At 48.8% G+C, this 20,163-nt stretch overlaps 1 protein-coding gene across 33 annotated transcripts; it reads right to left on the bottom strand.

The window, feature by feature from the left end:
• Window positions 1–244: 244 nt before the first annotated feature.
• MSH5 (mutS homolog 5) lies at window positions 245–20,079 on the bottom strand. Of its 33 annotated transcripts, none has more exons than XR_014809058.1 (25): window positions 20,026–20,079; window positions 19,467–19,617; window positions 18,949–19,072; window positions 18,490–18,570; window positions 17,988–18,050; window positions 16,272–16,393; window positions 15,983–16,092; window positions 15,470–15,505; window positions 15,065–15,147; window positions 14,269–14,314; window positions 10,320–10,458; window positions 9,940–10,002; window positions 4,833–4,961; window positions 4,475–4,547; window positions 4,205–4,314; window positions 3,892–3,972; window positions 3,572–3,659; window positions 3,170–3,359; window positions 2,943–3,069; window positions 2,375–2,489; window positions 1,936–2,010; window positions 1,605–1,748; window positions 1,240–1,377; window positions 1,011–1,084; window positions 245–496 (listed from the first exon to the last, which is right to left on the bottom strand). XR_014809058.1 is itself a non-coding variant. In XM_084966507.1 (25 exons), the coding sequence occupies exons 3-25, from the start codon at window positions 18,992–18,994 to the stop codon at window positions 385–387; spliced, it is 2,331 nt and encodes a 776-aa protein (XP_084822633.1). In that variant the 5' UTR covers window positions 18,995–19,072; window positions 19,380–19,617; window positions 20,026–20,079; the 3' UTR covers window positions 245–384.
• Window positions 20,080–20,163: the final 84 nt, after the last annotated feature.

The raw sequence follows: 20,163 nt of genomic DNA, 5'->3' as shown, positions 1-20,163 counted from the left end.
TATATAATTTTTTTTTTTTTGGCTGCCCACGAAGCATGTAGAAGTTCACAGGCCAGCGATCGAACCTGAGCCACAGCAGCCAACTCAAGCCACAGCAGTGACAACACTGGATCCTTAACCTGTTGTGCACAAGGGAACCCCAGGATCCTGTATTGTTAATGAGGCAGGGCAGTTCCCTCCGTGGACCGCTGCTTTGTGTTTCATCCCTTTTCTCTTGTTTTGGTTGGTCTAAGGATACAATAACTTTCTCCAAAATAAATTTTATTACTCACATGAAGCAAAACTTCCAGGGAAACTGAGAATGCTGGGTGTGAAGTAAGGGAACAAAGAGGCTCTGGTGGCCCCCCGGGGTTTGGGACATGGAGGAGGGCCCAGGAAGGACTCTCAGAGGATGGCCGTGGCGGCGGGCAGCACTTCCTGACTCATGAACGTCTCCAGGTCCAGACTGGGATCTTCCAAATCTAATTTCAGAAACTTATCTACTAATGTCTGACAACTGGGGAGAGAGGACAGCGAGATTTATGAGAGGATGGATAACAGGACCCTGGGGCAGAGAGGAGAGGATGTGTGCACAGGAAAGCCGGGGCCTTGAGAATTTAGGAATTTCAGGACAAAAAAAGAAAAATAAATGGAGTTCCTGTTGTGGCACAGCGTTAACAAATCCGACTAGGAACCATGAGGTTGCAGGTTCGATCCCTGGCCCTGCTCAGTGGGTTAAAGATCTGGTGTTGCTGTGAGCTGTGGTGTAGGTCACAGATGCGGCTCGGATCTGGTGTTGCTGTGGCTGTGGTGTAGGCTGGCAGCTGTAGCTCCGATTCGGCCCCTAGCCTGGGAACTTCCATGTGCCATGGGTACGGCCCTAAAAAAAGGCCAAAAAAAAAAAAAAAAAAAGGAATTTCAGGATGAAACTGTTAGTCTTTGAAGGGCAAAGAGGCTGTCTCAGTCTCCAAAAGGGGGAGAAAAGCTGCAGAATGTGCTAGAGAGAACAAGGCCCCTGGGCCCACACTCACTTTTCCATTTGCTTCGCCTTTAGCAGCTCCTTGACAGGCTTGATGGGTTTTCCACTGCGGATCAAGTCTGAGACCTAGGACCAAGGAGGAAGGGGGGGGGTGGGGGAGTTGAGTAAAAGAAGAGAAAATAAGGGTCAGAAATTTTCATGGGCCCAGAGACCATGGCCCCGAGAGAAGCAAGGGGAGTGGAAAGGAGCCCTGCTGGAGCTGGTAGCTGTGTGGACCTCACCTCCTTGCCACGAGCAATGAGTCTGTCAGGAAGCCCAGCCTGGGCAGCTGTGTGGGAGGCATGGCTGGCATTGGCAACACCTTCACAAACCTGATAGAAGAACACAAGGTCGTCCCCATCCTCACAGGTCTCCATGGTCTTAAAAGAGCATAAAAAGGGACAGTGCGTCATCAGTCATTCTGTCCCCATACCTTTGCTCAGTCGCTGTGTCCCCATACCTTTGCTCAGTCGCTGTGGAGAGTGAGAAACAGGCAGGGGCACGGTCCCTGTGCTCAGGGAGCCCCTGTTCTGATGGAGGAGCCAGTCTGCGCCTCTGGGAAATGTTTGGCCGTGGGGCTCCTAGGGGGCTGGATTGGTTTCCTTACCAAATACTGCACAAGAGGCCCCTGCGGCAGCAGCTGTAGCTGAACAAGGCTCAGAAAGTTGGTGGCCACAAAGATATGGGGACACATGGGTCCAAGCGCCAGCCAGTGTCGGATCACAGCAGCCAGGAGTGCGAGCCCATCCACCTGGGCAGAGGGCAGGGTGAGGGTGTGTGACCACGGGGGCCCCGGGTGCCGCTTGCCCCTGCCAGGCCTTATCCACCTCTTGCCGCTTCTCTTCTGCCCACACCCTTTTCCCCAGGCCAGCCTCCCCCCTGCCCCTTCTTTCCCGCCATTTCCCCCTCTTCACTTCTTCATCAGTTTCTCTCCTCACCGTGTTGGTTCCTTTTCCAAATTCATCAATAAGGACCAGAGACCGCTCAGTGGCGTTGTTCACCGCTTTCGCCACCTGCTGGGCACCAGGTGGACAAGGGAGCGTTTCATTAGCCCTCGAGGCCTGTAATGCGCTGACCGCAGTCTGCCTGTGAAGAAAGCTGCCCGTACATGTGTCCACCCTGCTGGACTGCACGCTCTTGATGGTGAAGCACACGTTTGGCTCATCCTTTCATTGCCAGCACGCCTCTCACAGAGCCAGGGTTCAACACAGGTTCAGGGTATTGAGCCTCCCGGTCTCTGAACTGGGTGCTCCCTGCCCCTGGTGCACAGAGCAGGCAGCTGAGGGAGTTTTCCCTGTTCAGACCATTTTTCAGGAGTAGGGTTCCTTCCCCCATCCTCCTCCTCCCCCGACCCCCTCTCCCTTTGCCCCCTTTGACCTGGTTGAGGTCGATCATGAAGGTGGAGAGGCCAAGGGAGATGGATTCGCAGCTATGAATTCGAGTGAAGATGGCATCTACTGCCCCGATTTCGGCTTCCTCTGCTGGCACAAAGCTGCCCACCAGGGCCATGAATGTGATGAGGCCTACCTGAGGAGAGGAGGAGACAGGCCTGGGGCCTGGGCTGTGGGGAAGGTGAGGCTAAACCGGGGAGAAAATGATAGTGCATGAGAGATGGACACAGTTTAACAGCAGATCACAGCCCCTTCTGCTCACTGTAGAACTAGAAAGGGGCAGGGAGTGGGCAGAGGCACACTTAGGAGTGGTGTGGACATATTCGGAGGTAGGGAGGAGAACTCAAGCCACACAATGACCATTTGAGCTTGGGCCTCCCTCGGGTACAGAATGACAACATGGGAGGAAGAGGAGTAGGGGTGTGGGTTCTGGTCTTTTCATAACAGTTGGGGTCAGAACTCAGAAGAGCTCTGGAGACCTGGGTCGGCTGGCAGGTGGGGGATGGAGACGATGGAGCGGATGCCAGTGGCCCAGGTTGTAGGGATCCCCCTACCTGTTTGAGGTATATGCTCTTCCCTGAGGAGTTGGGTCCAGTGATGACTTTGACCCTCCCTGTGTCCCCCATGCATTCTGCAGAGTTTGGCACAAAGGTTCGGGCACAGAGTTCCATCAGAGGATGCCTGCAGTGGGTGGAGAGGTACCTTGCACATGGCCTGTGGATCCAGAAGATGGGGCTTTTGGGGCCTTGGTGTCCATGCCTCCACCCCTCTCTATGCTCACCTGCCATTCCGGATTCGTACCCCAAGGAGCCGGGCAGAGTAACGGGGCCTTGAGTAGCCATAGTCCCGGGCAGCGCTGGCAAGAGCCAAGAGGACATCCAGGCGGGAGGCAAGGTCCAAAACCCGGGTCAAGACAGCCGCCCGTGCCAGCACCTGACACTGCAGCTGGTACATCAGCAGGGTCTCCTGGTCTGGGGGCCGGTGAGGGAGGGAGCTGAGGGTCAGCTCCAGAGGAAAGTGAAGGAGAGACAAAGAGGCCAGCGAGGGACCTAGAAACAGGCTTGCAGATATAATCTGAAACACTCAGAGAAGAGGCAGAGAGAAATAACAGGAAGGAGCAGAGCCTTTCAGAATCATCTCCACGCTGCCCCCACCTCCGCTCTGGCCATTCGCTTCTCCTCACCCCGGATGTCGCAGTGCAGGTCCCCCAGCAATGTATCCAGCTCCTTGGTTCGAGCACTACGATAGTGCAGCTTCTCCTCTGAGAGGAACTGGGCACAAGGGTTCAAAGCCATGAGCTCTGCATCTCTTGGTCCTCTTCCTCACTAACCCCCATCTCCAGGCCTGACCCTGATTTCTTTCTCCGTTGCCTCGGAGCTGGTAAAGGTCAAGGTAAAACCACAGAAGAGGGATCCCATACTGCACAGGGCTGATGGGGTGAGGCCCTCCTTCAGCTGCTGGTTCACTTTCCTTACCACACCCTACAGAGGTCAGGGGTCTTACCATGAAGTCCAGACCCTCGATCTCAAAGTCACTGGTCTCCACCATGGAAGGCAGTCGGGGAATACAAAGAAGGAAGCCGATCTGGGGAGGGTGAAGGAGAGAGAAAGCAGAGGGTGATACACCGGGCACCTTTCCCTGGAGGAAGCCCGAGTTCCCTGTGCCCCCCAGTGCTTCCCTCAGGGGCCTAATGCCACCAAAAGGTGTTCATGACCTGTGATTCCTCCGAGAGTTTCCGATCTGCCAGGGTGTACCTCATAAACCTAATGTTTCCCTAAAAGCCCACTGGGGAGTTCGCCCACCCTCCTGCTCTCACCAGCGGGATGTAGATGACACTGCAGGAGGGGATACGCGAGTCCAGATTCTCCAGCTCCTTCCGAGCAACCTCAGTGAGGAAACTGGGAAGTCCCATCAGCCTTCGTTTTTCTAAGAGGGTGGAAGACACAGGGATATTGCAAATCAGGTTCCTGCCCTGACCGCGATGATTATCTCAAGTTGTGGTGGTCACCAACCGAGGATGGCACCCCGTCACTGGTCGGGCTCATGTTTCAGGGCTCCTGGGCCCGCCCGCACACCTAACACTCACTCTCATCAATTTCAGGATCTATGTTGGGAAGGACTGTGAAGCGATTTTCAGCAAGACTGCCCTCAAAGTCCACCTGAGGAGACAAGAAGTCCAGGTCTTTCCGTCCAGCCCCATCTCATCCTACTCCTCACCTCTGCTTGGGCCCCTGCAGTCCTTGCTTTCACCTAACCCTCCAAGCACACCCCAGGTGTCCTGCCGTCTCCTCTCACCACCCCAGCCCTGGTCATCCAGCTGACCTCAGTGTCTCCCATGCATTCCGCCTTCCATACTGCACTCCCCAGAGTCCAGCCACTCTCCATTATCCAAACCCATCTCTCTCCCCTACACCCCAGGAGCTCTGCCCTTTCCTTCCACGCACCACTTTCCCAATGAGGCTGGCAATGTGGTGTAGGTCATCAGAGAAGTCGTGGGCAATTTCCTGAAAGAGCTGAATGGACTGGGGCAGGGAACGGCAGGCGTCCCTCAGGCCCAGGGCACTGTACACAGTCTGCAGGAGAAATGGACAGAGGAGGGTAGCCCATACCCAGGCCAGGCTGGGGCGAGGGAACAGGGGTGGACTAAGAAGGACAAAGGCCAACAGGGAAAAACACAATAACAAAGACAGAAAATGGCATTTGCAAAACTCTTTGCCAGCACTGCACTAAAGCTGAGGCTCCGAAGACAACTGGGTCCCTTGTTCTAGATGAGAAAGTGCAGTCTAGTGAGGAAGACAGAAATACACCGGGAAGACTGAAAAATGAAGTGGTGGCTGCTTTGATAGAAATGTGTACAATGCCCCAAGAGAGAAGTTCTATAGAGGAAGGAGAAGGAGAAACAGGGATATGAAAGGCAGAGAAGAAGTAAATGTAGGGGCAATGAGAGCACTGGGGCAAGAGAGACAAGAAGAGAGGGTGGGTGAGAGTCACTGAGAGTTAACTCCCCAGAGTGAAAGCCAGTGACCTGAGGTGGCTGCTCTAACCAGGGTTTAGACTGGTGGGCAGACCCAGTCCATAGGACATTGCTGAGCCTCACTCTGTGTCAGAGGACATGTAAAGTGTACTAATCAAAGGGTTTATCACCCAGCCATGACGGAAACCAGGACACAAGCAGCAGAAACAATGACTATCCATAAGAAAAACTGACATTGTGCAACTGACTAAAATTACTAAATTCAGAGAATAAGAGTAACAGGGCTAAAATAGTTGGGATATCTTTGCCGAGAAAAAGAAATGAGCTGGACCTGGAATAAGGCAAGGAAGGAAGGAGGATATTCTGGATGAGGGCAAGAACATGGGCAAACAGAGACAGGAACAAGAGCTAACACTTACTGAACATTGCCAGGCAATGTTCTAAACTTTTTACATGTGTTAATTTCATCCACTCCTCCAAATAATCCTAGATGGGGCCTAGCATGATCTCCATTTTACAGATGAGCAAGCTGAAGCACAAAGAGGTAACATAACTTGCTCGAGTTCTGAGAGTAAGTAGAACGGGGAATTTAACCCAGGTGTCTGGTTTTTAAGCAGTTACAAATGAGGAAAGGAGGGAGGTCTAGAATGAATGTTATGGTATTGGCTTGGAATCAGAGCTGTGAATATGAATAGACAACTAATTCTAATTCTAGCTTCTATCCCTTCCCCTTTCTTTACCTACAAATAAACTTTTCTTTCGGCTTTCTTTCCTTTCCCTTTTTTTTTTTTTTTTTTTTTGTCATACTCTCAACATATGGAAGTTCCCGGATCAAGAATTGAATTGGGAGTTCCCGTCGTGGCGCAGTGGTTGACGAATCCAACTAGGAACCATGGGGTTGCGGGTTCGGTCCCTGCCCTTGCTCAGTGGGTTGAGGATCTGGCATTGCCGTGAGCTGTGGTGTAGGTTGCAGACGTGGCTCGGATCCCGCGTTGCTGTGGCTCTGGCGTAGGCCGGGGGCTACAGCTCCGATTGGACCCCTAGCCTGGGAACCTCCATATGCCGAGGGAGCGGCCCAAAGAAATAGCACAAAGATTAAAAAAAAAAAAAAAAAGAATTGAATTGAATCCGTGCTGTTCAACCTATGCCACAGCTGCAGCAACACCAGATCCTTAACTGGCTGAGCCACCAGGGAACTCCTTATAAAAATTTTAAGATTTATCCTTATATTATTTTGTTTTAACTTTCTTTTTTTGGGGGGGAGTGCTGTGCCTGCAGCATGCAGAAGTTCCTTTTGGAACTGTGTAAATATTCTACATTGGAGTTCCTGTCACGGCTCAGTGGTTAACGAATCCTACTAGGAGTCATGAGGTTTCATGTTCGATCCCTGGCCTCGATCAGTGGGTTAAGGATTTGGCCTTGCCATGAGCTGTGGTGTAGGTCACAGACGCGGCTCGGATCCTGAGTTGCTGTGGCTCTGGTGTAGGCTGGCGGCTATAGCTCCAATTCGACCCCTAGCCTGGGAACCTCCATATGCTGCGGTAGCGGCCCTAGAAAAGGCAAAAAGACAAAAAAAAAAAAAAAAAGAAATTAAAAAAATTCTATGTTACTATGAAATTTTAAAAAATAAAAATTAATAAAAAATTAAAAGAAAAAGGGAGTTCCCATGTGGCACAGCAGAGACAAATCCGACTAGGAATGATGAGGTTATGGGTTTGATCCCTGGCCTTGCTCAGTAGGTGAAGGATCCGGCGTTGCTGTGAGCTGTGGTGTAGGTCACAGACCCTGCTCGGATCTGATGTTTCTATGGCTGTGGCCTAGGCCAGCAGCTGTAGCTCCAATTCGACCCCTAGCCTGGGAACCTCCATATGCCATGGGTATGGCCCTAAAAAGCAAAAATTAATTAATTAATTAAAAAAAGAAATTAAAATTTTTTTCTGTCTTTTTTTAAGGGCTGCACCCAAGGCATATGGAGGTTCCCAGCCTAGGGGTCAAATTGAAGCTGTAGCTGCCAGCCTAACCATAGTCACAGCAAAGCCAGATCCACGCCACGTTGCTGTGACCTACACCACAGCTCATGGCAATGCTGGATCTTTAACCCACTGAGCAAGACCTGTGTGCAGATTTGACCCCTAGCCTAGGAACTTCCATATTATGTAGCCTTAAAAAGCAAAAAAAGAGGGGGGAGAGGGAGGGAGTGGGATGGATGGGAACTTGGGGTTAGTAGATGCAGACTATTGCCTTGGGAATGGATAGACAATGAGATCCTGCTATATAAATAGCACTGGGAACTATGACTGGGCACTTGTGATGAAGCATGACAATGTGAGGAAAAAAAATGTATGTATAACCAGGTCACCATGCTTGTATAGTAGAAAGTTGACAGAACACTGTAAACCAGCTCCAATGAAAAAATTTTTTAAAAAGGGAAAAAAAGCAACTAAAAAAATTAAAAATAGACTGAAATAGGAGTTCCCATTGTGGCGCAGTGATTAACAAATCCAACTAGGAACCATGAGGTTTCGGTTCGGTCCCTGCCCTTGCTCAGTGGGTTGAGGATCCGGCATTGCCGTGAGCTGTGGCGTAGGTTGCAGACGTGGCTCGGATCCCGCGTTGCTGTGGCTCTGGTGTAGGCCGGCAGCTACAGCTCCAATTCGACCCCTAGCCTGGGAACCTCCATATGCCGTGGGGGCAGCCCAATAAATGGAAAAGACCAAAAAAAAAAAAAAAAAAAGAAAAAAGAAACTTGACTAGAACCCATGAGGACATGGGTTCGATCCCTGGCCTTGCTCAGTGGGTTAAGGATCTGGCGTTGTCGTGAGCTGTGGTGTAGTTTGCAGACGCAGCTCTGATCCCGAGTTGCTGTGGCTCTGGCATAGGCCGGTGGCTACAGCTCCAATTCGACCCCTAGCCTGGGAACCTCCATGCTGAGGGAGCAGCCCAAGAAATGGCAAAAAGAAAAAAAAAAAAAAAATGCAGTGGTCTGAGGAACGTATAAACCTATAAGTTTGTAATGATACCAAAACAACTTCACTGGCTGCCTTGGAGGATTAGGGAACTAACTTACTATATGGCAATAGCTAACTAAAGCAGGGGGGGGAAAAATCAAGTAATATTCTGTGATATCACTGGTAACCAAAGAGCAGATAAGAGGAAGGTTCTCTTTCCAGAAACATTCTAATAAATGAAGAAAGAATGTCAGGATTAGAATCACACTACTTTGCAACAATCCCTAAAGAACTAATCGGCTTGGATATTAAACATCAAAGGATGCTAACATTACAAAAGGAGAGACAGACATATCAGACATTATGTTCCTCTATTTAGGAAACAGTATTGAAGAAAATCAAACTTGAACCTGATTGAGCTTCTGGATTCAACTATTAATTTACAGAAATTCTAGAAGAAACATGTCAAAAACACCTTGGGAATGTACAGAAGGAACCCATAAAGGAGACTTAAAGAGACGTCATCCCATCACTGTTATGTTGAACATGTTTGGATCCTACTTAAACAAACTAATTTTTAAAATAATTAAAGAGATGAATAGAAATTTAAACATAATATAATTGATGATATGAAAGAATTACATTTATTTTTTTTCTTTTTTATCTTTTTAGGGCTCCAGTTATGGCATATGGAAGTTCCCTGACTAGGGGTTGAATCAGAGCTATAGTCAATGGCCTACACCACAGCCACAGCAACTCAGGATCTGAGCCTTGTATGTGACTTATAGCACAGCTCACGGCAACGCCAGCTCCTTAACCCACTGAGCAAGGCCAGAGAATCCAGCCCTCATCCTCATGGATACTGGCCAGGTTCATTACTACTGAGTCGCAACGGGAACTTCCTATTGTTATTCCATTAAAAAATAATTGTTGGATGGAGTTTCCATCGTGCTCATTGGTAACGAACCTGACTGGAATCCATGAGGACTCAGGTTCGACCCCTGGCCTTGCTCAGCGGGTTAACGATCTGGCATTGCTGTGCCTGTGATGTAGGTTAGCAGCTGAAACTCCGATTCAACCTCTACCTAGCCTGGGAACCTCCATATGCCTTGGGTTCAGTCCGAAAAAAAAATGCAAAAAAAAAAAAAATTATTGGCATTCCCATCATGGGGGTTCATTATACTATTCTAAAAAAATTTTTTGGCGTTCCTGTCGTGGCTCAGTGGTTAACGAATCCGACTAGGAACCATGGGGTTGAAGGTTCGATCCCTGGCCTTGCTTAGTGGGTTAAGGATCTGGCGTTGGGGTGAGCTGTGGTGTAGGTTGCAGATGTAGCTTGGATACCGAGTTGCTGTGGCTCTGGTGTAGGCTGGCAGCTACAGCTCTGATTAGACCCCTGGCCTGGGAACCTCCATATGCTGCGGGAGCAGCCCTAGAAATGGCAAAAAGATAAAAAAAAAGAAAAAAGAAAAAAAAAAAAGAAAAAAATTTTTTGACAATTTCCATAATGCAAAGATTTTTAATAAGGTGTTGGGATAAAGTTGGCCAGGGCACTCAGAGTACAGAGGGCCTGGAACACACGCTGAGGAGCCTAACCAGGACTCCTAGATTGAAGGAGGGTGATCTTACCTTGTAGAGGACCTGCCAGTCACTGACTTTGGTGTGGGACAACTTCATGCGTTTAAGAATCAGCTATGGAGTTGGGGAGGGATAAATTTGGAGTTTGGAATTAGCAGATACAAATTGCTACATACAAAATAAATGACAAAGTCCTACTATATAGCACAGGGAACTATACTAATATCTTACAATAAACCATAATGGAAAAGATCATGAAAAAGAACATACGTACACAACATTGTAAATCAACTCTACTTCAATAAAGAAAAAAATCAGCTAAAGTCAGACAAGGAGACAGTCGAGATTTTCCCTCTCACCCTAATGCCCCTCAAAATGCCCACCATCCCTCAACCTCCTTCCCCCCGACCCATTCCCTACCCCAGGCTCACAGGCACATTCTTGATGTGACCCAGCAATCGATGCAGCATCTGTGCCATGTCCAGGTTCTGGGGTAACAGGAAAAACTGAATGACATCCAGACGAGAATTTAGCTCCCCCAGGTCCTGAGTTGGACGTGTGAACCATAGCCTGGAAGCGAGGGTTGGAGTCGGGGGTTGGGTGGGGGGACCAGAAATTACATCTGTTCTCATCACTGTCTTGAACTAAATTTGTGAAAACGTACATTTGGAGGTCCCTAAGGATCATGGCCATGTGTGTCAGTATTGGCAAGTACAGTGTCCTATCCAAAGCAGGTGTGTTTACTTGCATCTACTGAAAACCTTTGCATGTAAGCAGGATTGTGTCTGTATATCTCAGGGTTTTTTTTTTTTTTTTTTTGGCCATACCTGCAGCATGCGAAAGTTCCTAAGCCAAAGATGGAACCCATGCCACAGCAGTGACAACACTGGGTCCTTAACCTGCTGTCCCACCAGGGAATGCCTGCATATCTCAGTTTTGATGGATAGGACCATGTGTTATTCCATGTGGATATGTGACAGAGCTTGTCAATATTTTAGAGGGAGAGCAGTGTGTTGAGGCATTTGTATGCCAACACTCTAGCTCTCTCTGCAGCTGAGTAGGAGAGAATGAGTCAGAATGAGTTTGTGTATCTGTATTTAGCTATGAAATAGCACAGGCATTCGTCTTTTCATGTTCTTCCTGTGAGTATATAACTATTCCATGTTGAATAAGTCCTCAATTTATGATACTGATCATTCCTGTGGAGAAAAAAGTATTGGGATAGAGACAACTAAGGAGTTTCAATAATAGTGCCTTACTTTTAAATTGGCTAGTGGAAACAGAGGTTTTTATTATTATTATCATTATTATTGTTATCTTTTATGCATCTGAAGTTTTTCCTAATAAACTAAATCGCTATACAGAAATAAATGTCTCTGGAGTTCACGTCATGGCACAGCAGAAACGAATCTGACTAGGAAAAATGAGGTTTCAGGTTCGATCCCTGGCCTCGATCAGCGGGTTAAGGATCTGGCCTTGTCGTGAGCTGTGGTGTAGGTTACAGATGCGGCTCGGATCCTGCATTGCTGTGGCTGTGGCGTAGGCCTGCAGCTGTAGCTTCAATTTGACCCCTCGCCTGGGAAACTCCATATGCTGCAGGTGCGGCCCTAAAAAGCAAAAAATTAAAAAAAGGAAGAAAGGTCTCATCTGTGTGTGTCTAATTCTGGGTATCCCTGTCTCCCTATGGCCATGATAAATGTGAGGCTCTATAGGGACCTGGAAACCCACAGAGCCTTTTCTACGTTAGAGCAAGCCATTAGGCACAGCATTTTAACAAGAGCCAACCTGTAGAGACACTGGGGCCTAAAGATGTGTATGTCACACTGTGGTTTATGGCCAGTTACCCTAGGTCCCTAGGTTAGTACATTCCAGGTTACAATGAAGTGGAGGATTCAGTCGGATTAAAGGGTGGCTTTCAGGCATCTCTGCTCCTTGGCCACAGAGGAGCAGAGGTGCCCGAGGCAGTGTAAGCCAGTTTGTGAAAGCCCTCCCCACTTGGAGAGCACCTGAGCCTCGCCAAGGAGACTTTCTTATAAAACACCTCGGTATTTCTGACTCATGTCTTGCTAACGCCTGGAGGCCTTAGTTAAGTCAGACTCGAGTCAGCTGAGAGGAGATGAGTCGAGATGAGGCCCTTGGAAGATAAGCAAATTGTCCAGTCATACAGCTTGTCAGACAGCTGGGTGTCTAACTCAGGTCTGCAGACTGCCAGGATGGCGCTCCTTAGAGCACATTTCAAAATTCAGTCACTTTCCAGGTACCCTGCCTGGCTTTAGACAGCTGGGCCCTTAGTTGACCATCAGGCTGCGATTCTCTGCCCTGCCGGATGCTACCTGGGGAATCTGCCCCCTTCCCTACCTATAACCGAGTTCTCTTGTCCAAGAATTCTTTCCCTTTCCTCCCTGGTTGAGATTAGAGATCTGCACCTGAAGCACTAGAAAATGTGTAGGTAATTAAATCACCTGGAGATGGCCTCAGAGATAATCCTAAATCAGCTTCCAAAAGAAGACTTGCAGGGCAGGTGGTGTGGGGAAAGGATTGTGCACCTGCAGGCTAGCACAGGTTTTTAGAGATGATGTAAGCAGTGCGCCTGCATCCGTTTATGCTGCTCACTCACTGAAGGCTACTGTGTACAAGGCCATGTGCCAGGCATGGAGGTTACAGGAAAGGCTACTAGACAGAGTTCACTCACAGCTATGAGGGCAAGCAGATTCAATGACTGCTAATTCCAACCTGACATGAAAGTGCAATTAGGTGTTCCCATCATGGCTCAGCAGAAACAAAATCTTACTAGTATCCATGAGGACACAGGTTCGATCCCTGGCCTCACTCAGTGGGTTAAAGCTCCTGCATGGCTGGCTGTGGCATAGGCTGGCGGCTACAGCTCCGATTCAACCCCTAGTCTGGGAAAGTCCTTATGTCATGGGTGTGGCCCTAAAAAAGACAGGGGAAAAAAAAAGTGCAATTAGAAAACATGTGACTACACAGCAAGGTACTGTCAATCTCCTCAAAGGTGCCTGCGAAGGCTTCACCAAAAAGGTGACAGTTGGGTTACACCTTGAAGAGGAAGTAAGATTTGACAGGTGGAACAGAGGAAAGACTTTCCAGGGGGAACACCATTATGTGTTTAAGGTGTTTATGTATGCCTGTGTTTAAGGCATAATGTGTTTCCATGACGGCAGATGGCCTTAAATGACTGAAGTACAAGGTGTAAGACATGAGTTAGGAGAGCCTTGGGAAGGTAAGCCTGGAAAGCAAAACTCAGGTGAATGGGAGGGACCCTGAGCATCACACTGATAAAGGTGTGAATTTTCACCCTGCAGGTAATGGGGAAGCCTCCTGAGGTTTATGTTTTGTTTCTACTTAAGGTTTAAAAAAAGTAGATTGAGGAATTCTCGTCGTGGCACAGCAGTTAACGAATCTGCCCAGGAACTATGAAGTTGCGGGTTTGATCTCTGGCCTTGCTCAGTGGGTTAAGGATCCGGCGTTGCCGTGAGCTGTGGTGTAGGTTGCAGACGGGGCTCAGATCTCACGTTGCTGTGGCTGTGGTGTAGGCCGGTGGCTGCAGCTCTGATTTGACCCCTAGCCTGGGAACCTCCATATGCCGTGGCAGCAGCCCTAGAAAAGGTAAAAAGACAAAAAAAAAAAAAAAAAGATTGACACAGTCAGATCTCTGTTTTGGAGTGACAGTTATTTTAGAATGAAAAACAGATGGAAAAAAGACATTAGAGGCAGAGAGACCAAACTGAAGGTGATGGCAGTGCTCAGAGTTAGAAATGAAGCTAACCAGAATTAGAGTAGAGGTAAGAGAGTGAAGCGGATGGCTGAGACAGACATTTCAGGGTAGAATCAATAAGCCTTGGTGAATAATTGAATATAGGGGGAGAGGGAGAAACATCAAGCCTATGTTCAGAGCTTGAGAAGCTGTACTGTCAGTCATGCCATTAACCAGAAAAGGCAATGCAGGCAGAGGAACAGGGCCAGGGGGCATCAATTTGGATGATGGGAGTTTGACCTGACTGTGGAAAGTGCAAGTGATGACGTGCAAAGGGCGTTCCACGTGATGGAGCTCAGAACTAGAGACGCAAATTGAAAGTCATCGGAGAACAGCTCAAGTTCAAAGTGCAGTAATTTAAAGATATTTCCATGTGTACACTGGTGTCTTGTGATTGTGTTTTTGCTGCACGTGTATTGGCAAATCTGCATATCATCAAGTATGTGTCGATCTGTGCTGACAACGTAAAATGAGAATAATACCAGCTACCACATGGGGTCGTTGTGAGAACTAAACGCATTTAGGCAGCATTCAGGAAAGGGCGGTGTGTTTGGGTCTACAGACTGCAGTCGTTAAGCTGTAGCACCTGCATGAAACTCACTCACCTGAGCAGCTTCTCTCCCCACTTACAGCGGCATCTGTTGAGGATTCCTGTTGGGTGGGGGTAGGGAGTGAGCCTGTTATCAGCAGGGACAGGGAAAGGAATGCACAGATGTGTCTAAGCTGAGGCATCAGGACCAGAGGTTGCAATGCTGGGCTGACAGGCCTGGGAGGGCGGGGTGTGGGGGGAGCGTTCCCCAAATACAGGACACAAAGGCGGCCAAAGCCAGCGTCTGGCCACAAGTCTGAGCCGGGATTACCTTACATGGGCTTAGGGGAGGGAATGGGCACTCATAGGAACACTCAACCAGAAAAATATGCAGAGCAGGCACAGTTAGACTCACAAAGAGCCCAACACAAACACGTGAGACACAACCCGCTGAGATGCATAGCGAAACCATGTAGATGCTGGGGTGATGTCCCACACACCCTAAATGCTGAAACGACTATGAGACTATACAAATCAAACATGGGAGTTATGCAGTTACATGACTCTTCTCTATACACAGGGTCTCCCAGCCCCTAGACAGGTGCACAGCTAGTAAAGCATGCATACAAACCCAGGAATAAACACAGACTTGGTGAAGTAAGAAACGATATGCAAACAACACTGGACAACTAGACTGGACAAGGCTTTGGGGAGATGCCCAAGCTCAGGGAAGGTACAAAGAGGATAAGAAAACTGGATTGGAGTGGAAGAGAGAGCTGGCAATGGGGGCGACGTGGGAAGAGGGGGCCTGGGACACAGCTTTGGAGGCTGCTGCTTTTCTGATGCACGGATGAGGGATGGGGCTCTCCTACCAAAGAGGCTAAGCCCCTCCTTGAGTCCACTGGCCACTTTGTACACCGAGGGGTGAGACTCACTCTTGAATATCTGCAGAACACTGTCAGGGAGAAATTGGGGTAATTTGCCTTTCTAAAGGGAATTGAGAAAATGAAATGGGGATTGGGAATACCTCCTGAGATCAAGCCTAGATGTAAGGTTTGGCCCTTACTGCCCTCTGCCTCAGTTTCTCTCTTTACAGAAGAAGGTGACACCTTTGTGCTTTCCTTCTTCTTGTCCCTAACCCCCTCTTCTCTGTCCTCTAGGGAGAGAGATCTTAATAGCCCCAGGATTAAAGAACTTGGAGCCCCATTAGGATTATTAGAGTATTAAGCTTAATCCTTCTCCCTCCCAGAGACGACAGCCTGCCTCCATCTCCTCACCTGTAAGTGTCTTGATCTATGCTCACCAGATGGGTCCTGAGGACAGAAAACAAGCAGAAGGGGGAGTTCCCATCGTGGCTCAGAGGAAACGAATCTGACTAGCATCCATAAGGCCGCAGGTTTGATCTCTGGCCATGCTCTGTGGGTTAAGGATCCAGCGCTGCTGTGGCTGTGAAGTAGGCTGGCAGCTTTAGCTTCAATTCAACCCCTAGCCTGGAAACCTCATATGCCTCAGGTGAGGCCCTAAAAGACAAAAAAAAAAAAAAAAAGAAAACAAGCAGAAGAGAAGGTGGCTGGGGTATGAGAGCTCTGAGCCCATTCCTAAGTTCGACCCCCGCAACCTCCCTTCCAGGATACTCTCACAGTTTTCTCCCCAGGGCGCCACACACCCTCAGGAGATCCTGTGTGTCCTAGAGCAACTTACCAGATGAGTACTGCCTCTCCCCTCCTGCTTTACCTTCCAGGCCTCCCAAGCCCACCTTACTTTGGTTGAGGTTAGAGTAAATCACCTACAACACAAATTTCTTAAAGCCCAGGATGGGAACGCTGACGTTATAGTCTTCCAGTTCAACCCCGATTCTTCTTCGACCCAGGAACTTGAGCAGCCCTCCAAGTGCTCGAACCTAGAAAGGGATCAGTAGTGGAGCAAATCCCAATGTCTTAGAGGCTGGACAACACCAGGGAAAATGATTATTTTCCAGGACTGGGCTAGCACCACCCAGGACTCAACTCTAGTACCCAGGAGCTCGTGCCTTTCTCTAACCTGCTGCATCCCTGCCCTTATCTCTCGGGACTATCTCACCGTGAGAAGGCAGTCAAAGGGGATGATGGAGGAAAGGAAGAGGATTTTCTCAGTGGCAGTCATGGAGTCAGGGATGAAGGAGTAATTTCCAGAAAGCAGGCGCTGTTTGCTTATCTCCAGACCTATTTTGAGGGAGGAAGGAGAGGGGAAGGGCTTGTAACCCAATTTTTCACCCTGGTTTAAGAATGAGAAAACATGGAGTTTCCATGGTGGCTCAGTGGTTAATGAACCCAACTTGTAGCCATAAGGACATGGATTTGACCCCTGGCCCCAGTCAGTGGGTTAAGGATCCGGCGTTGCCATGAGCTGTGGTGTAGGTTGCAGATGTAGCTTGGATCCCGCATTGCTGTGGCTGTGGTGTAAGCTGGCTGTTGAAGCTCTGATTCGACCCCTAGTCTGGGAACCTCCATATGCTGCAGATGCCCTAAAAAGACAAAAAAAAAAAAAAAAAAAAAAAAGACAAAAGAATGAGAAAACAGAAGCAAGAGAGATCATTGTGGGGGCGGGGCGGGGGGGACAGATCATGTGGCTTGCCAAGTTCACACAGGCAGTTAATGGAAAGGGGAGACAAGAACCAAATTTTCATACTCTTAGTCTAACTCTTTTATTCTACATGTGATATAGTAATTTTTTTTTTTTTCTTTTTGCCATTTCTCAGGCCGCTCTCGCGGCATATGGAGGTTCCCACGCTAGGGGTCCAATCGGAGCTGTAGCCACCAGCCTACACCAGAGCCACAGCAACGCAGGATCCGAGCCAAGTCTGCAATCTACACCACAGCTCACGGCAACGCCGGATCGTTTACCCACTGAGCAAGGGCAGGGACCGAACCCGCAACCTCATGGTTCCTAGTTGGATTCTTAGTTAACCACTGCACCACGACATCCTATTCTACATGTGATATAAAGGCACATGGCTGGGAACATAACCTGAGAAAGACAAATGGCTCAGGAGAGTAAGATATCTGTCTGGAATTAGGGATTTTTTTGGTCAAAAAATCACATTAATAGGAACAAATAACACGATGTCCTAACATCTAATTTACACTCTGGATAGAACACTCTGTCCTTTTTGCACACCTGGGAAGGTTATGGAATTGCCTTCTGGATCAACGAAGTCACTAAGGAAGTACTTTTTTTTTTTAAGGGGCAAATGGTTTTGGCTTAAAGGTGAAAATGCTTAAAATGCTTAAAGGGAACAATCAAAGCTGACCAAAAAGTGTTACCACTCCTTCTCAGGGAAGGCCCTCATCCCTAGACAAGCCTAAACTGCAAGTTATTAAAGAGTAGGGATTAGGCGGAGTCCCCATCATGGCGCAGTGGTTAACAAATCCGACTAGGAACCATGAGGTTGTGGGTTCAAGCCCTGGCCTTTCTCAGTGGGTTAGGGATCCAGCATTGCTGTGAGCTATGGTGTAGGTCTCAGACGCAGCTCGGATCCCGTGTTGCTGCGGCTGTGGTGTAGGCCAGTGGCTATAGCTCCGATTAGACCCCTAGCCTGGGAACCTCCATATGCCGTAGGAGCAGCCCTAGGAAAGGCAAAAAGACAAAAAAAAAAAAAAAAAAAAAAAAAAAAGGAGTAGGGATTAGGCTTGAAGAACACAAAGGTTTAGAATGAGATAAGGCTGAGGGGAGACCTCTGATTATGGAGATGGGAGTTAGGAGAAAGGGTTGGAAAACTGGGATGAGGGATTAAGCAAAGTAAAAGAGAGGAGATACCAAAATCCACACTTGGCAAAAATACAATTTCAGGTCTCTTAGGCGCTCTGTGATCCTGGGAGACTGTAAGAGAGGCAAAGAAAGAGCCATCAGGAGTTCCCACCGTGGCACAGTGGATTAATAATCTGGCATTGTCTCTGTGGTGGCACAGGTTCAATCCCCCAGCCGGGTGCAGTGGGTTAAGGATCCCTCATTGCCGCAGCTGTGGCTACACAGCCGCGTAGTTGCAGATTCATCTAGGTTTCAATCCCTGACCTGGGAACTTTCATATGCTGTAAGTGTGGCTGAAAAAAAAATAAATAAACAAACAAAAACAAATTTTTTAAAAAAGAAAAGAAAGGACCATCAGTCTGTACATCTAAGTCCTTGTGCCTCTGTTCCACCTTCCCTCTCACTCAATTCTGGTCACCTGGCTGTAACTCCTCCAAGACCCTTTAGTCTCCTGGAACATTCCATACTTCAGTCCTTCCCATTTTCCCCCTTTCGCTTACTTAGTCCTTACCAAGCTTTCCCAGAAATCGGGTCATATTCTCATCCTGTTTGGCGCTGGTAACAACAGACAGGGGATTGATTTCATCCAGAACTTGAAAGGAGAATGGAGAACAAACGAGTTCAAAGATTTTTATCTTTTGCCCAAAAGGAAATCTGTAGTCTTCCCCTTGCTATCTCCCTTCACCCCATACAATTTATTTCCTCCCTCTAAGAGTAGGGAGTGCCCCCCACATTGGGAGCATAGATAGGAGGAGTCAGGCATGAGATTAAATCTCCAGCACCTGGTACACTTGCGGATAATAAGCTGAATTCCTAAAAACAACAAAGGGAGTCTCTTGGCGTCAATTACTAAAAACAACAAAGGGAGCCTCTAGGAGTCAATTAATAAAATAGATTGAGTCAGCTAAGGACATATGTGTGAAATACACTTCCAGCCCCATAGAAGAGGAATGCATAGCTCTGTCCTCACCTCTCTGCAGCAGCTTGAGGCTCTCATGGTCTGGGGCATCTGGCATGAAGTGGATGGTGGAGTCACCAGTGTCATAGTAGGCAATGCCCAGGTGTCCTGAATTCCACAGCACACACAGATGAATCTGTCCAGCAAGGAAGGAAACTAAAATTTGAACCAGGGTTGGGCCATGCCTCATTTAATTTTAATCATCTTATCAACTCTGAGATAGGGGTTTTTTCGTAGCTCAGTGGGTTAAGGATCGGGCAGCTTTGTCACAGCAGTGGCTTGGGTGGCTGCAGTAGTTCGGGTTGGCTCCTTGGTCCGGGAACTCCCCAAAATAAACAAAAAAGAACCCCTCTGAGATAGGCATCAACATCACCATTCAGTAAATGTGAAACCGACACTCAGTGGAGGCAAGTAACTAGCACAGCTCTTCCCAGCCGCTTTACCTTCTAACAATCAGACGTTCCAATTAACTCCCCCTCTCCAGTTTCCAGCTCCTGCTCTCCCGCCCCCCACATCACCCCAGCCCCGACCTCCGCGGGTTCCTCCTCTTCCTCCTCCTCCCCCTCCCCGAAGCCGGGCACTGGGGCCAGGCTGGGGAGGCTGGTCGGGGCCTCCCCGGGTCCCGGCTCCTGCGGCGTCCTGCCTGAGGTCGCTCCTACGGAAGCCATGGCCGTAGAGGCTCTGTGGATGCAGAAAATGAAGGCGGTTCAGGAGCGAGATCTCTCCCGCGAGAAGGAGAGGGTGGGGGGTGTGTGCAGAAATACGAATCTACTGAGGATTAATGGGAGAAGGCCGAGGGGGCAGGGCTGCGAGGGCCTGCGAGAGATGTGGTCACAAGTGCAAGGCATTTGGAGGAGCGATTTCTCGGGTATTTCACTAAAGTACAGGCTGTGGGAAACTCCACCCCCCACCCATTTCTGTCACGCAGAGGCTGTACTTGGCAAACAGCCTGAGAGCCCCAAGGGGCGAACTGTGCACACCTCCTCTCTTCTCCCCAGCCAACCAGGCCCCAGAAATCACAGCCTCAAGCTCTAGACTACCCCACTCAGACGCGGACAACTGGCGGTATTTTCCCGCGTTTTCAGTCACCTGGGTTGCGACGTGTGCAAGACCGCGTCACTAACAGCCGCGAGCAGGAGGTAGGGGTGTGCCGTCGGCGCGACGGCGGGGTGCGCGCGCACATGCCCCGCCTTCCTAGACACTATTGGTTGAAGAGACCCGGATCCT

The sequence above is a fragment of the Sus scrofa genome, chromosome 7 (assembly GCF_054392235.1).
Source record: "Sus scrofa isolate SSC_HxYL_T2T_F1_AM1 chromosome 7, Sscrofa_HxYL_maternal_Yorkshire_Landrace_v2.0, whole genome shotgun sequence".
Classification (NCBI taxonomy): Eukaryota; Metazoa; Chordata; class Mammalia; order Artiodactyla; family Suidae; genus Sus; species Sus scrofa.
This window is presented reverse-complemented; position numbering and strand designations above follow the sequence as displayed.